Source organism: Sus scrofa, chromosome 2 (genome assembly GCF_000003025.6).
Source record: "Sus scrofa isolate TJ Tabasco breed Duroc chromosome 2, Sscrofa11.1, whole genome shotgun sequence".
In the NCBI taxonomy this organism is placed as follows: Eukaryota; Metazoa; Chordata; class Mammalia; order Artiodactyla; family Suidae; genus Sus; species Sus scrofa.
Window position 1 is genome coordinate 53,594,853 of NC_010444.4, and position 18,928 is coordinate 53,613,780.

The 18,928-nt window shown below is 32.0% G+C and overlaps 1 protein-coding gene across 1 annotated transcript; it reads left to right on the top strand.

The window, feature by feature from the left end:
* On the top strand, positions 17,638-18,537 carry LOC106508617 (olfactory receptor 2L3). The gene has a single exon (XM_013992029.2). The coding sequence runs from the start codon at positions 17,638-17,640 to the stop codon at positions 18,535-18,537; it is 900 nt and encodes a 299-aa protein (XP_013847483.2).

Genomic DNA, 18,928 nt, shown 5'->3' on the forward strand with positions numbered 1-18,928 from the left:
AAAACACATTCTCTATTTTTGTATTTGTATAGAGAGAGGATGTTATTCATATCTCTTGAGAGAAAATAAACAATTGTATCTTTTCAAATGAGGAAAGAAGTAGATATTTTCAAAATTCTGATAATAATAAAATCATCACAGATATTTGTTTTATAAGTATGTATATCTAAAAATATAGCATTCACTCTATTGTACAACCAATGACATCACCAAAGTCACTAACAGAAAATCAAAGATAAAGCTTTCAATTTTCTCCCACTAAAATATTGTTAGAATTTGTAAAAATTATCTTTTTTCTTTTCTTTACTTTTAGGGCTGCACCTGTGGCATATGGAAATTCCCAGATTAAAAGTTGAATCGGAACTACAGCTACCTGCCTGTGCCACAGTCATAGCAACAAGGGGTCTGAGCCACATTTGCAACTACACCAAAGTTCACTGGCAATGCAAGATCCTTAACCCACTGAGCAGGGCCAGGGATCAAATATGCATCCTCATGGATACTGTCAGGTTCATAAGCCCCTTAGCCACAATAGGAAATCCCCCCAAAATTTATCATATTATAAATATGATAAATACATAAATAAATATATAGGGAGAGAAAGAGAGATCCACATAACTTCTGTATTTTTATGAAAAGGTAAGATTATATTTCAATTACAATGGTATCAAAAAATTGTAAAAATTCATAGGCAACATAGGTGAAGTTGCTCAAAGGCACAAATGTCTTGTTATGAGATGTATAAGTACTAGGGATATAATGAATAGCATGGTGATTATAGTCAAAAATGATATAGTGGATATTTGAAAGTTGCTAAAAGAGTCGATTTCTTAAATTCTCATCACAAGAAAAAAATTGTAATTGTTGGTGATGGATTCAACTAAATTTATTGTGATAATGTTTTTGTAATATATACATATATCAAAACAACATGTTCTACACCTAAATGTAATTAATGTTATATGTCAAATATACCTCAATGCAACAGGAAGATAATTAATTATTATTGCCTTTTTGTCTTTTCTAGGGCCGCACTCATCGCACTCATGGCTAGGGGTCGAATTGGAGCTGTGGCCAGCCTATGACAGAGCCACAGCAACGTGGGATCCAAGCTGTGTCTGCGACCTACACCACAGCTCACGGCAACACTGGATACTTAACCCACTGAGCAAGGCCAGGGATCTAACCCACAAACTCATTGTTCCCAGTTAGATTCATTAACCACTGAGCCATGATGGGAACTCCTTAAATGTATTATTACTATTAAATGAATAAATTGTATTTAGTACATATCATTTGTATTATATTATTAAATATTATTTATGATATTATATTCATTTAATATTATTTAGTTAATATTATTATAGGAATAATGTTTGTTAAAATTTTAATAAATTGCATTTAATTTCTATTAACACAGCCCATAAATATAGAAATTATTTAAATTTGAAATTCATGAGCCATGTTTTCTTACACAGTGAAAGCAGTAATACTGCACATAAGAATGCACACACATTAAACCCAAGTTTGTCATAGTCAGCATTGCTGGAACTTTCTTTGTTGTGATGTCAAGGCAGAGGGCTGCATCTCTGCATGTAAGAAATGATGTAGAAAGAGTCCAGTATCAGTCTTGTGGGCAAAACCAATTTCTGTTCCTGCCCTCTCCTCAGCTCAACTGAGGAGGAATTTTGGGAAATAAAATGTTAGAATTACATAAAAATCACAAACCAGTATATCCATATACATCACTCTACCCACTCCTGAAAATATCATAAAATTCATTTGAAAAAAATAAATACCTAATAAATATGACCAAGGAGGTTAAAATTTATATGCAGAGAACTATAAAACATTACTCAAGGAAATTAAAGAGGATTCAAATAAATGGAAAGATATTATATGCTCCTGAATTGGAAGAATCAATATTGTTCAAATGGCCATACTACCCAAAGAAATCTCTAGATGCAATGCAATCCCTATGAAATTACCCAGAGTATTTTTCACAGAACTAGTACAAATAATCCAAAAATTTATATTTAACCATAAAAGAACCAGAATTGCCTAAGTGAACCTGGGGGTGGGGGGAATCAGGAACTGTAACTTCAGAAAATATTACAAAGCTGTGGTAATTAAGATGTGTGGTACAAATTCAAAAATAGACACATAGGCCAATGGAACAGAATAGAGGACCCAGAAATAAACCCAGACACCTATGGTCAATTAATCTTCAACAAAGGAGGCAGGAATATAAAAGACAGTCTCTCCAGCAAGTGGTGCTGGGAAAACTGGATAGCTGTATGTAAATCAATGAAACTAGAACACACCCTCACACCATGCACAAAAAAATAAAATCAAATGTAAGCCATCAAAATGGCTTAAAGACTTAAACATTAGACAGGACACCATTAAACTCCCAGAAGAGAACTTCTTCAAAACATTCTTTGACAACAACAATATAAATGTTTTCTTAGGGCAGTCTCACAAAGCAACAGAAATAAAAACAAAAATAAACCAATGGGTCCTCATCAAAATTACAAATATTGATTCACAGCAAAGGAAACCATAAAAAACCAAAAATGCATAACCCACAGAATGGGAGAAAATAGTTTCAAATGATGCAGCTGACAAAAGCTTAATGTCTAAAATATGCAAACAACTTATACAACTCAACAACAACAACAAAGAAACCCAACAACCCAATTGAAAAATGGGAAAAAGACCTGAATATACCTTTCTCCAAAAAAGATGTACACATGGCCAACAGGCACATGAAAAGTGTTCATCATCACTAATTATCAGAGAAATGCAAATCAAAACTACAATGGTATACCATTTCTCACCAGTCAAAATGGTCATCATTAACAAGTAAACAACAATTGCTGCAGAGGTTGTGGAGAAAAGTAGCCTTCCTACAGTGTCCGTGGGAATGTCAATTGGTACAATCACTATGGAAAACAGTATGGAGGTACCTCATAAAACTAAATACAAAACTACTATATGATCCAGCAAGCCCACTCCTGAGCATCTACCCAGACAAAATTTTCATTGAAAAAAAAAAAAAAATGCGGCACCTCTCTGTTCATTGCAGCACTATTCACAATAGCCAAGACATGGAAATAACCTAAATGTCCATTGACCAAAGATTGGATTGAGAAGATGTGATGCATATACACAATGGAATACCACTCATCTATAAAAATAACAAAATAATTCCATTTGCAGCAACATGAATGAAACTAGAAACTCTCATACTAAGTCAAATAAGTCAGAAAGGGATAGAAAGACAAGTACAAGTGATATCACTTATATCTGGAATCTAACTTATGGCACAAATGAACCTATCCAAAGAAAAGAGACAAATTCATGGGTATGGAAAACAGACTTGTGATTGCCAAGGGAGAGGGGGAGATAGTAGGATGGACTGGGAGTTTGGGTTTAGTAGATGCCAACTATTGTATTTGGAGTGGCTAAGCAATGAGACCGTACTGTACATCACATCTAGTCACCTTCTGATGGAACATGATGAAGGATAATGTAAGAAAAAAAATATATATATGCATAGGTGGGTCACTTTGCTATATAGCAGAAATTGGCAGAACCTTGTAAATTAGGTATAATTTAAAAAAAATTAAAAGAAAAATGCCTAACAGAGAATTCAGAATATCATAAACAAGCTTAGTGAGCTAAAAGAGGACACAAATAACTAAGCAAAATCAGGGAAACAATATCAGAACAAAATGAGAACTTTCACAAATTTGAAACCATAAAAGAGTATTGAGCAGAAATTCTAATTCTATAACTAAATACATTAAAATTATAAAAGAAAAACACCAAGAGAGACTAAACAGTGGGACTTGATCAAGTAAAGGAAAGAAACTGTGAGGTCAAAGGCCAATTATTTCAAATTATCCAGTTAGAGTAACAGCCATTTAAAAAATAATTTAAAAAAGAATGAAAAAGAGTTGTCACTGTGGCTCAGTGGTTAATGAACTCGAGTAATATTCATGAGGACGTGCAAGTAATCCCTGGCCTTTCTCATTGGGTTAAGGATCCAGCGTTGATGCTGTGGTGTAGGTTACAGCGTTGAGCTGTGGTGTAGGTTACTGAGGTAGCTCAGATCCCACATTGCTGTGGCTGTGGCAGAGGCAGCATCTATGCTCTGATTTGACCCTTAGCCTGGGACCTCCATATGCCCGGGGTGTGGACCTAAAAAGACAAAAAGACAGGGAAAAAAAAAAAACTGTAGTACTTATGTGAGTATATAAAATAGTTATAAATGCATTATAGGAATCCCAGAAGTAGCAAAGAAAGATAAAGAGGGAAGAAAGTTTATTTATAATAATAATGACGGCAACAACAAAATCCCAAATCTGAGAAGGGAAAGGAACATCTAGACTCATGAAGCCCAAACAACTTGAAATAAATTAAACATAAACTATTGCCTTTGGAATGGATATGCAATGAGATCCCGCTGTATAGCACTGGGAACTATATCTTAGTCACTTATGATGGAGCATGATAATGTGAGAAAAAAGAATATATACATGTATGTATGATTAGGTCACCTTGCTGTACAGCAGAAAATTGACAGACCACTGTAAACCAGGTACAATGGAAAAAATAAAAATCATTATTAAAAAAAAAAAAACCTTCAGTTAGTGTGAAAAACAAGGCTTCACTGAGACACTGCAATTCAAACATCATATATTTTTAAAATACCATTTTAAAATATAAACTGGATCAATGTTATACCTTCCCAAGTAAAAGGTATAATTAAGTCACTTCCTAAAAATTATGAGAAATATAAGAACTCTCAAGTTATAATCTGCATTACAATTGCATTGTCTAAAATTCCCTAAATATTATTGCACTGAAGTAATATCATTTTCACTATTTAGCTTAATACATGAATTTTTTTAAGTTTAATGTGTATTTCTAAAAGAATGAAAACAATTTGAAATTATGTGATAAAATAAAGGTAAATTCTCATGGAGTTCCTGTCATGGCTCAGTGGTTAACGAATCTGACTATCATCCATGAGGACGCAAGTTCAATCCCTGGCCTCACTCAGGGGGTTAAGGATCCAACATTGCATAAGCTGTGGTATAGGTGGTAGACATGGCTCGGATCCTGCATTGCTGTGGCTTAGGCCAGAAGCTAGAGCTCCAATTAGACACCTAGCCTAGGAACTTCCATAGGCCGCAGGTGCAGCCCTAAAAAAAAAAAAAAAAAAAAAAAAAAAAAAAAAAAGAAGATAAATTCTCAGAAGTGTGGTGTTTTAAGAATTCCTGCTCATATGATTTTATTACATTAACCAAATTCCATTTGATTTATTAATTTTTTGGCTAAAATAATCAGAACTGGGAAATAAATATTTGCAGGTATATCTTTACTGTGCATTTACTGAACAACAACACATGAAACATAAGATCCAAAATTTTAGAGACATATAATATTGGAAGAATCTGAATAACAAATTTGTTTCTTTCCCCACTGAATTGACCCTAAACACACCAGAGAAAACTTCTATAGAAATTATCAGAACTGCTTCCTCAACTTTGGCTTGAGGCCATCCTGGGCTATTAGTGACTTAACCTGCATTATCTAAGTCTCTGTTGACATATGGACATTCCTAAGTGGGTAAGGAAAAAAAAAAAAAAAAAGGATTAAATTGAACCTCCAGGTAAAGAAGGACTAGAATTAAATTACTGCTACTCCTGAGTTTCCATGAAAGTATTTAAAATATCAGCTGTAGATATAAAAACATTACTATGCATATTTGTTTAGAATTTTTTTCAAAGAAGTTTACTCAGAAAGTGATTTTGCTTCTACGAAGAAGTGGGAACTGATTTCAGCTAATCAAGCCAGTGAGTGTGTAAAGGTACGGATATAATAAAAGGTACTAGTCTTAATTTTATTTTGTTTTCCTATTCACCACAGAAGAGGAGGGACTCTTTAATAACTATTTAAGAGAGGTTATTCAGAATTAAATATTTTTGTTTATACTAAGCATTGAATATATCCAGGTGCATCATTAGCCAGGAACTGCTAAAATAAAACTGTATTTGACTGCAGTTCATTTAAGATATATAAATATATTATACTAATATATATTTAAGTATATTTAATAGTGCATATATATATATAGAACCTTAAAATAAAAAATAGATGGGCTACTGAAATGTTTATTCACATTTTTTAAAGATATGAAGCTCTTTTTAAACCCAACGCTTATTATACAATTCTGATAATTGATATGATTGTGAATTATTAACTGTGAAATTATAGCAAATAAAACCAAGAAAAGCAATGGCTAATGTTGGCTCTTACTGTTCTGGATTATGGTGAATAATACATGGGCTTATCCTCAACTATATCAAATGCTGAAATTCAAATGAAAATGATTATGATATTCTATTATAAAGTATGCAATACAATTTATATGAATTAAAATGGTATTTTGAATATGAGAAGACATATTTGGTCATAGTTGAAATAAGATATGTATAGAAAAAAAGAAGGAAGTTGAAGGACAAACAATATTCACTAAAGAAGTGAGGATCCATTGTATCCAGAGCCTGTGATGTATCTCTGGACATGGGAAATGTTGCAGCTAAGAAGAGAATGCTCTATAAGAGCACAGGTAACATGAATTATGTTCTCTAGGAGTAGCAATGTTTTCATGCAAGCACACTGGGCAATCAAATAGAAGCCAATTTTATTGTATTAACCTTTCTGGAAGTGTTGTTTACTGCCTTGATTGAAATCTTCAAGATTGAAGGTAATCAGTATAGGATTGGGGGATGTAATATGCATAAATATTAACTAAGCTGAGAAACAGAAGATTTTAAATGGAGTTTGAGTCTAGTGAGTGGCTGCAATTTTTAGAATACTATTCAAAAAAATTGTAAATTATGAAATGGAGCACAGAAAGTAGTTTTAGAGCTGAATCATAATGTACTTTCTGAAAGAGAAGGGAGATGAGGGTCTTGAAAGAGATAGAGTATGCTTTGGATGTATGCAAATGATAACTTGAAGAATAAACCTAACACTTAGGGATCCCGATCCTCAATAAAGGCTGTGGAGGAGAGCCTTTCTTGAAATTTCCTGCTTTATATATTTACACAAATGAAGAGTGCACCTATTATAATCTGAATACTGCCTCCTATTAGTTTTTTACCCATAATTTATTTGCAAATTTTAATCAAAACCTAAAAATTCCTTGTCTAGATTTTATATGAAAATATAATATAGAATATAAAGTGAAGATTAAAAAAACGGCTAAGGTTACCTGTCTATGTATATATTTAGGATCATTTATACCATAAAGTCTATGTATGTATGTGTGCGTGTGTGTGTGTGTAATTAGAAAGATAACTTCTAGAAATAATCCAGGTTATTATATATTTAGTTATAGTTATCCATTTTTTTTACAGTTAATTTTTTTTTATTTTCCCACTGTATAGCAAGGGGATCAAGTTATCCTTACATGTATACATTACAATTACATTTTTTTCCCCCACCCTTTGTTCTGTTGCAACATGAGTATCTAGACAAAGTTCTCAATGCTACTCATCAGGATCTCCTTGTAAATCTATTCTAAGTTGTGTCTGAAGCCCAAGCTATCCATTTTTTTACTTTTAAATATAATATGTGTATAATTGAAATGTCCTATATCTTTAAATTTTGCATTTTATTTAATTCCCTTTTTTCTTGTAAGCATTGATGAATTTCCTATGGAAAAATAATCATATTTGAATAAACAACCTTGCAGAGGTTTTGTGAGAATCAAATGACTCTAACATACAAAAACAATTGAAAACTATATAATCATGCAATTGTAGTGGATGACAAGTAAGGTTAATATAAATGATGATTATGACAATGATAATGATAAAGATGCTAACATTCACAACTACTTTTAAATAATATTTATGCACAGTCTTGCACTGATTTTATGATTTTTCTCATAGATAGCTTATAATATCCCATGTTTCTTTGTATCTGTTCAACTTAAAAAATACATACGCAGATACTTGCAGTCTTTAATCTAAGTTTACATATCTTGTAAGGAGATAAGCTAGAATTATATGTAGTTTTAAACCCAAACTCTCTCTGGCGTACTTGTATAATAAAACAGGGTAAACACATTCCTATTGTAAATCAAAATTGAAGAATAGTACTTCCCATGTAAAAGAACAAAATTTGAAGAACATATTATTATAATCAGCTTCTGTCTTTGAAAATATCTGATAATTATCTATTTACCAAATAAGGCTAATTCACCTTTGTAAAATTTCACAGAACAGCATGAATTAGAAGCACACAAACATATGTACACAAATATTCACAAACATATATATATACAAATATTTATGTATTCTAGATATGTTTACACTGTAAAAAATGTATCATTCTCAACTGTATACCTTCAAAAATTGGAAATATACATGATTAAAATGTTAAATACTGTCAGTAAAATCCCTGTCAGTAAATTAATATAAGTACTTATGTACCACCTGTCACTTCTTTAGTAAAACCTGTTGCAGAATCATTTGAAGGAATGTAGAATCTCATGTAGGTCATCACTGAACAATTCTATATAGAACTATGTTTGTCTAGACTGCAGAGGACACTCTTCTGGGTATGTGATTCTGATCCTATGAAAGTCATCTAACAATGCTATAAATTCTAGATAGTTGATGTTGATGCAAAATAATTCTTATTACAGATATTTAGATTGATGTATGAAATCAATCAATTAAATTTCTGTAGCTAATGCATTCAAAGTCCTCTTTGTAAAGTTGACCTGGTAACCTGATTTACCATTTTTCCAGCCTTAAACATGATAAATAAGAAAGTTTGGTTTAGGGACAGTTAACATTTTAATTGAATTCAGAAGACAGGAGGTGATTCAAATTTATGTAAAAACTGGTAGAGAATGCCTTTGTGCTTTAGGAGTTTGTAAAACTGTAATCTAAGATATCTTAACACTTTCAACAAAGATAATTTAAGGAAGCTTATTAGATAAAGCCATATTCTTACTGCATCTCTGCAAGTAGTCATATCAGCTTTTTTTTTTTTTTTTTTGGTCTTTTTTTATGGCTGCACCTGTGGCATATGGAGGTTCCCAGGCTAGGGGTCCAATCGGAGCTGTTGCGGCCAGCCTACGGCAGAGCCACAGCAACACCAGATCTGAGCTGCATCTGTGACCTATACCACAGCTCACAGCAATGCTGGATCCTTAACCCACTGAGCGAGGCCAGGGATCAAACCCACAACCTCATGGTTCCTAGTTGGATTAGTTTCCAGTACACCATGATGAGAACTCCTCAGCTTTGTTTTTTAATCAAGAATATTTCATTGATGAGCTTTGATAAAAGCAAGGAGAGAAAATTATAAAAATCTGTTTCAGTGGAAAATTCTTAAATTTTCTAGATTCTAGAGGATACTCTTTCATGTTTTCCAACTCTATCATTAGGTCACTATACAGGTTTGAATAACTCACTATATATCTTTGTGATTTTTTTTTAAATCTTTCAATAATAAAAAACTAGTTTTTCAAATTATGTTTTATAAAATATATGAATATGAAAAGAAGCTTTCTTTCAGTATTTCTCTTTCAACTCTAAATATAAATAAAGAGTTAAAAAGGTCTTCAATGAAATTGATGCATAGTGACCTTTTCTTTTTTTTTCTTGCTTTTTTAGGGCTGCATGTGTGGCATATGGAAGCTCCTAGGCTAGGGGTTGAATGAGTGCTACATATGCCAGCCTAAACCACAGCCCCAGCAACACCAGATCTGAGCCAAGTCTATGACCTACACCTCAGCTCAAAGCAACACCAGATCCTTTAATCCACTGAGCGAGGCCAGGGATCAAACCTGCATGCTCATGGATCCTAATCAGGTTTGTTTCCCCTGAGCCACAATGGTCATATATAATTCATTTTGAAACTTGGGCAACATTTGGATGGTTTTACTTATCACACAAAGTATGTATATCTATAATCTGAATTACACAGAAAATAATACTGTTGTTGCTTTGTAAGTGAAATCTCCTAGGAAAAGAGAATTTTGTTTTGGGAGCAAAACATGAACTGCATTTCATTTAAAATATTGAGAAACCAGTTTTGAAGATAATGTGTTGTGGTTGTTGTAGGGTTAAGTAAAAATGCCTTAAAGCTAGTATATATTAGAGAGTAGAAGAATACGTAAAAATGAGTAAACTATAAACATTGAATAACTGTTTTAAGACATATTTCACATACGTTCTTGGCCTTCTACTACCTATATAAAATTTCTAGTTTAATGACTTCAATTTCTTGGTGTTTTTTTCCTTTTTTCCATTCCAGTTCTTTTTTTGTGTTGGTAAATAAAAAATGACCCACCTTATTTCAGATTTATTTCCTCAAAATATTTAATATTTAAGGAATAAAAGAGGGGAAATATGGGATGCATTAGGATAGATAGATAGATGATAGGTAGATAGATGATAGGTAGATAGATGGAATCTGGAAATAATGTTCTCCAACAATATATTTTATGGTAAAGTCACTTCAAATATCTGAATTCAATTTCATCATCTATAAAATGTTAGTGGTGGTGCCAAAGTCAAGAGATTGTAGTAAAGATTAAATACAATTTAATTCTGGAACACATCCTGATACATTCCAGGTGCCAGACTATAAAGCTGATCAATAAAGTATTAAACCTTTATTTTATCTTCCATGTAGGACATAGCTCAGATTTTTTTCTGCTAGCACTTTCCTTCTTTGTTTAATGTAATTAATGCGGATGCCTAGATTGCAAAATTTTGAGGAAATTTTAAAAATCAAAGAGATTTAAAATGTTATGTAAATAAAAATAGATTATTTATTGTTCCTTCAGTGGATAAAAACAAAATAAGTGTCCAAAAAAGCTATTTGGATTTATTTTAACCTAAGAAAAAAGGTCCAATTAACTTTAGACCTTGAAGTATTCAGGGCTGATTTTCAATAATGAAATTGCTTCTCTGAAAAATGCAGGGATCTTTAGAGTAATATAACATGACAGAATACTAGAACAACGCAGCATGAGTAACCAAGAAATGTTCTTTAAGTCATTAAACATGGAATCAAATATCAGATATAATGTATCATTCATTGCTTCCCTTATTTGCTTGTTTTTTTCTCCTTTAGACTGTGATAATATTAACTACTTTAATATTACAACTTCATTGTAGGCTTCCCTATATAAAATATATGTGATAGGAATGATCAAAATTTCATTGTTAATTTCAAATACTATATTTTAACTTGTCAACAGTGGAATTACTTATATAAATTTTATACTATGGAATCAGTCTAATATCCTATATCATGATGAACACAAATGGCATTTATGGAAAAAAAATTATTCTCCCACATTTTCCTTTACAAAGTTGTTAGAGGCCATGGATTATTCAAACTTTGACTCTTCAAAATGTTTGGAAGTCCACCATAGTTTTTGTACAATATACTTGGAGTTTCAAATATGAAATAACTGCAGTTATATTTAAATGTTGTTTTATACTTTTAATTGTGATACATATGCATACTATAAAATGTACCATTTTGTCAATTTTTAAGCATACTGGTCAATAAATGACATTAAGTACATTGGCATTATTATGCAACCGTTATAGAAATTACACCAGAACATTTTTATCTTACTCAACTGAAACTGTGTACCCATCACTTTCCATTCCTTCTACCTCCCAGTCCCTAGTAACCACCATTCTACTTATTTCTCTATGAATTTTACTATCCTCGGTAACCCATAGTGTAAAACCATGTGTCATGACTGGCTTATTTTACTTGGCATTAATGTCTATAGACCCATCCATGTTGTAGCACATAGAAGAAATTCCTCTCTTTTTAAGACTGAAACATGTATATTCCATATTCTGTTTATTCACTATCTGTCAATGGACATTTGTGTTGATTCCACCTTTTTTTGCTATTGTGAATAAAGCTTCTAGGAGCATGGGTGTACAAATATCTGTAGTAGAGTCCACTTTCATTTACTTTGGAAATATAAATAGAAGTGAAATTATCAGATCATATGGTGATTCTATGTTTAATTTTTAGAAATTGTAGTAGCATTTTCCACAGTGGTTATATCATTTTGCATTTTCAGCAGCACTGCATATGTTCACATCCTTGCCAAAACTTATTTTCTTTATTATTCGTAGTACTTTCCATTACCTAAAGGTGAAATGTAGTATCTTACTGTAGTTTTCATTATAGTTTTAACTTTAATTCTCCTAATAATTTTTATGTTGAGTACATTTTCCTTATTACTGATCATTTGCTTATCTTCTTTGAAGAAATGTTTATTCAAATGGGTCCAACATTTTAAATTTGAATTGTTGTAGTTCTTTGTCTATTCCCTATATCAATCCATTATCTGACATATATTTCGCAAATATTTTCTATTTTTTTGGTGCTCATTCATTTTACTGATAAAATTTTTTGATGCCAGAATTTTTCATTTAGACAAATTTCAGTATATATCTATTTTTTTTGTTGTTTCACATGCTTTAGGTGTTACTTTAAAGAATGCACAGCAAAATCCAAAGTCATGAAACTTTTCCCCTATGTTTTCTTCTAAGAATTTACAGTTTTAGTTCTATATTTAGCTCTTTCATCCATTTAACTTAATGTCTATGTATGCTGTAAGGTAATCATACAATTTCATTGTATGCATGTGGATCTTGAATTTTCTGAGCAATATTGTGGAAAACATCTCAATTGACGGTTTGAGACCACTGTCAAAAATCATTTAATCACGTATGTGAAAGATTGCTTTTTTTTATATCTCCAATTTTGTTGGTTTATGTTTTCTTCCTGCCAATACTGAAGTCTTTATTATTGTAGCTTTGTGGTAATTTTTGATTCAGAAAGAGTGAATTCAATTCATTTATAAAATTTTTGTGTATCTTGAAATTTTGTATAAATTTGAGAATGTATTTTTCTATTTCTTCAAAGTCCTCCTAGGATTATGATAGAAATTTCACTCTCCATCTGTCTTTTGCTAATAGTAGTATTGACATCTTAACAATATCCAGTTTTCCAACCCAGGGGCACTGAATGTTTTTCTACTTATTTGTCTCTTCTTCAATTTCTTTTAGCAATGTTTTGCAATTATCAGTGAATACATTTTCCCCTTATTTGCTAAGTTTATTCTTAGAGATTTTATTCTATTTTGTGATATTGTAAATTTAATTGTTTCCTCAAAATATTCTTGTACAATATAATTGTAAAGAAATACAATTGATTTTATATCCTACAGTGTTGCTGAATTTATTAGTCCTAAGAGAATTTTATTTTCTACATATTAAATAATCTGTGAACCAAGTTAATTTTACTATTTTCTTTACAGTGTGAATGTTTTGTTTGTTTTACTTACCTAATTGTTCTTTTTGTATTTGTAGTGCTATATTAATTATAAGTGACAAAAGTGGACACCCTTATCTTGTTCTTGGTCTTAACAGAAAAGCTTTCAGTCTTTCACAAATGAGTATGTTAGTTATGAGTTAATTTTTAAATGCTTTAATATAGTTATAGATTTACAATGTTCTGTCAATTTCTGCAGTAAAGCGAAGTGACCCAGATACACACACACACACACACACACATACACACACACACAGGCACATACGTGTACATTCTTTTTCTTGTATTATCATCTATCATGTTCTATACAAGTGATTGGATATCTTTTCCTGTGCCACACAGCAATGCTAAATGTAATAGTTTGCATCTACTAACCTCAAACTCCCAGCCCATCCCACCTCCTCCCCTCCCCCTTGGCAACTACAAGTTCACTATAAGATAAATTTTTAACTATGACATCAGTGTTATACCACTTTAATATTTTATTCAAGTAAACAAGAACATGATCTCAATAGGGCTCAGGATGAACCAATAGTTTCATAACCCACTCTTCCTGATCAACAAAGCAAATATCCTTTTTTTTTCATTTTTTTTTTCTTTTTCATATTATTTTCCCATATAGATTATCACAGACTGTTGGGTAGAATTCCCTCTAACATACAGTAGTTCCCCATTGGTCAATCATTTCATATATCACACTGTGCATATGTCAATCAAAAACCCTGATCCATCCCTCCCCGAACCTGTCCCCTTTGGGAAACACAAGTTTGTTTTTAAAGTCTATGAGTCTGTATCTGGTCTGTAAATAAGTTCACTTACGGCCTGTTTTTAGATTTCCAAATATAAGTGATATCATATGATGCTTGTCTTTCTCTGTGTGACTTACTTCACCTACTATGACAATCTGTAAATATATATATATATATATATATATATATATATATATATATATATATATATTTCAACTTCATTATCATTCCTCTGTCAATGGACATTTTAGTTTGCAGCCATGTCTTGGCAATAGTAAAGAGTACCTCAGTGAACACTGGGGTGTATATATCTTTTCAAATTATGGTTTTATCCAGATAGTTTCCCAGGAGTGGGATTACTGGATCATATGGTATTTCCATTTTTAGTATTTTGAGGAACCCATAAGGTTTTCCATAGTGGTTGTCACAATTTATATTCCCACCAACAGTATAACTGGGTTCCCTTTTCTCTGCACCCTCTTCAGCATTTATTATTTGTAGACTTTTTGATGATGGCCATTCTAACTGGCGTAAGGTTACAGATACCTTATTATAGTTTTGATTTGCATGTCTCTAATAATTAGCAATGTCAAACATCTTTTCATTTGTTTTTTGGTCATCTGTATGTCTTTGGAGAAATGTCTATTTAGCTATTCTGCCTTTTTTTTTTGACTGGATTGTTTAGGTTTTTTTTTTTTTTTTTTTTGGATGTTGAGCTGCATGAGCTGTTTGTATATTTTGGAGATTAATCCCTTGACAGTTGCTTCATTTGCAAATATTTTCTTCCATACTGTGGGTTGTCTTTTGGTTTTGTTTATGGTTTCCTTTGCAATCCAATAGCTTTTAAGTTTAATTAGGTCCCCCCCATTTTTTTTCTTTTTGGGGTGGCATGTGTAGCATATGGAATTTCCCAGGCTAGGGGTTGAATCAGAGCTGTAGCCTCTGGCCTTCACCACAGCCACAGCAATGCCACATCTGAGCCATGTCTACAACCTACACCATAGCTCACAGCAATGTCAGATCCATGACCCACTGAGTGAGGCCAGGGATCAAATCTGTGTCCTGGTAGATACTAAACAGGTTCATTACTGCTGAGCCACTACTGGAACTACCTATTACTGTTTTTATTTTCCTTACTCTTGGAGATGGATCTGAAAAGATATTTCTGTGGTTTACATCAGAGAGTGTCCTGCCTAGGTTTTCCTCTAAGAGTTTTATAGTATATGTCTTATCTTTTGGTCTTTAACCCATTTTGGGTTTAGACATGTGTTAACACCTACCCTTCTGAAAGTATTACAAAAAATTACAGACGAAGAAACACTCCCAAACTCATTCTATGAGACCACCATCACCCTGATACCAAAACCAGAAAAAGCACAAAAAGAGGAAATTATACACCAAATATTTTATATTACTTAACATATTTCCCTTTATATACAAATATATTTTCTCCAATATTTTTATATGCTAATACTCATTAACAAGTATCAAATATAATCTCCTGACTCTTCTCTCTGGCTAGGGTAAACAGAGACCTTTCCCCTCTGTATATAACCACTTCCATCTATTTTTGTCTTTTTCCATTATTTCAATATAGTTTCATCCCACTTCATGTCTGGGTCAGCCAGGTCGATGGCATTTTTAAGTCTTCTAATAAATATTGCTAAAATACAAAAATGTAAATTATTTTAAAAATATTTTAATCAATATTTCTATCTCTATAACTCTTCTCATCATTGATATTTTCTCTCTCAAGACATTTTTTAGGACTATATATTTATAGGTAATATTGAAAATTTTCAGAAAATATTCTTAAAAAGACATTTAGAATTTTTAAGGAAATACTTTTCAATAGAATATTTCCCATTTATTTTTCTGTGTTCTGTTTTTGCTATTTTGATACAATGGCTTAATTATATAAATTCTGAAAATGTTTTCCTTTGATAATATTAACTGTATTATTATTTTCCTAAGGCATTTCTAAGAATGACTATAAGCATATATTGGTTGCTTATATTACTTCTCCAATTCTCCTATGCTTTCAGAATGGCACTCAAAAGAAGTTGTTGCTTTTTACTTTTTTTTTTTTTTTTAATTAATCCTGTAGGTTTTTTTCCCACTTTGGTTTGAAACATTCACATTCTTTTTATTGATTTTCTTTTTTAATTTTCATAAGATTTTGTTCTGTGACTCTCATATATCTAATGATATTTATATTGTGGATTAATGATGTCTCACATCTTTGAAAAGAAACATACTATTTTTTAAATGTGTTCTTTTCTACATTTTCCAATTATTTTCCAATTCATTCATGAGTGTGTGAATTTGTGTGTTTGAGAGTGTGTATATGCACATGTGTTCAGCTTCCTCTTTCACATAGAATAAATCTTTAAAAATCTGGTAACACTGGCTCTAAAATAATACTTACAAATAAAACTCTATGTACTGTGTAGAACTTTTTTTCTTGTGATGTCTCTAAGAATTTCTGTCTCCATATCTATGTGAAGACTCTCGAAATGTCATTGCCATTGTTACATTTAAGTGACTAACCATTCTTCTATCCAAATTTCTTCTTTCACAGGACTTAAAATATTTCCTCTCTCATTGAGCTTTATGCTTATCTGCCCTCATTTAGTTTATAAAATATTTCTTAATCATCTTGATAGTTTTTTTCAAGAGGGAAAGATTATAAATATATACACTTTACACATTAATCTAGAATTGAAAATAATTTTAAGTACAATGGGAAAAAAAGATAAAAAATTAAGTGATTCAAACAAAGTACCATAGGCAATATTTATCATATAATGTTTAGAGAAGCAGAGAGACATAAAACATCCACTGCTGGGAGAACATGAGAAAATTAATGGAAAAGAAAAGAGGTGCATCTACAGATGTGCAGGCAAAGGGTCTGCTTTTTCTACAGCATTCAGAATCTTACTGAGTCAGTTACTCGACTGTGTAAAAGGCTCTTGTCTCAAGAAAGAAAAATAGCTTCTCAATTTGAGCTGATAAGCTGTGGAGTTTTAGAGATAAGCCTTATGGCTTGAATATGAAGATAAATCATTCCTTAATGAAAATCAAAATGTATTCGTAATAGAATTTATATAATTTATGCATTTACACTGATTTCCTATGAGTATATTTTGAATATGATAACTGATTTTTCTGTTACTTGGGTTTGTGTAGAGCAGTAAAATATACTAACGATGTTATAATAATTAAAAATTATTTTAAAGATTTCTTGAAAAACAACTTGACAACACATATTTGCAACTTAAAATTTCTATCTCTGGCTTAAAAAAGTTTATTTTTTTCAAAAATAGATAAGAACATCTCTTTTTTTAAGTTGTAATTTTTTTAAATGTTATAATTTTTAAATAATGCACAAACTAAGATAATACCTTAAAAATAGCATTTTATTTGTACTAACTCTTGTGTCTCTCTTTAGGAAAAATCTTATCAGTGCCTTATGGAAAACTATACTCAAACATCAACTGATTTCATCTTATTGGGTTTGTTCCCCCCTTCAAAAATTGGCATGTTTCTTTTTATTCTCATTGTTCTCATTTTCCTAATGGCTCTATTTGGCAACTTATCAATGATCCTTCTCATCTATCTGGACACCCAACTCCACACACCCATGTATTTCCTACTCAGTCAGCTCTCCTTTATTGACCTGAATTATATATCCACTATTGTCCCTAAAATGGTCTCCAATTTTCTGTCTGGAAACAAATCTATCTCCTTTATTGGGTGTGGGGTTCAGAGCTTCTTCTTCTTGATTTTGGCAGTTGCAGAAGCCTTGCTCTTGACATCTATGGCTTATGATCGCTATGTGGCCATTTGCTTTCCTCTTCACTATCCCATCAGAATCAGCAGAAGAGTGTGTGTGTTGATGATAATAGGATCTTGGATAATAAGCTCTATCAACTCCTGTGCCCACACAGCTTATGCCCTCCACATCCCTTATTGCAGATCCAGGGCCATTAATCATTTCTTCTGTGATGTCCCAGCCATGTTGACTCTGGCCTGTATGGACACCTGGGTCTATGAGTACACAGTGTTTGTGAGCACCACCCTATTCCTTGTGTTGCCTTTTATTATCATTGCATGTTCCTATGGCCGTGTTCTCCTTGCTGTCTTTCACATGAACTCAGCAGAAGGGAAGAGGAAGGCCTATTCGACCTGCAGCACCCATCTCACTGTTGTGACTTTCTACTATGCACCCTTTTTTTACACCTACCTACGCCCAAGATCTCATCGATCTCCAACAGGGGACAAGGCTCTGGCTGTGTTTTACACCATCCTGACCCCAATGCTCAACCCTGTTATCTATAGCTTGAGAAACAAGGAGGTGATGGAGGCTTGAGAAGAGTAACCCAGAGAATCTACTTTATGAAAATGTGAACAATTTTTTTTATGAATATCAGGACTTGAATATAAATACATACATCAGTGTACAGTAATTTTAAATATTTTATGCTTAAATGAAAGGAGCAAAAATAATATAGAATAGAAGAAAATAACTGATGTGTGGGAAATATTGGCTTAGAACATATATGTATGTCTAAGCCTAATTATTTTTTCTTCATGATGTATTTTTCTCATAGTTTATCTTATTATTTTATTGAAGTATGTATGACTTACAATGTTGTGTTAAATTCTTGTATAAAGCAAAGTGATTCAGTTATAGATGGATATAGATGTAGATTCTTTCTCATATTATTTTCCATGTGGTTTATTACAGGATATTGAATATA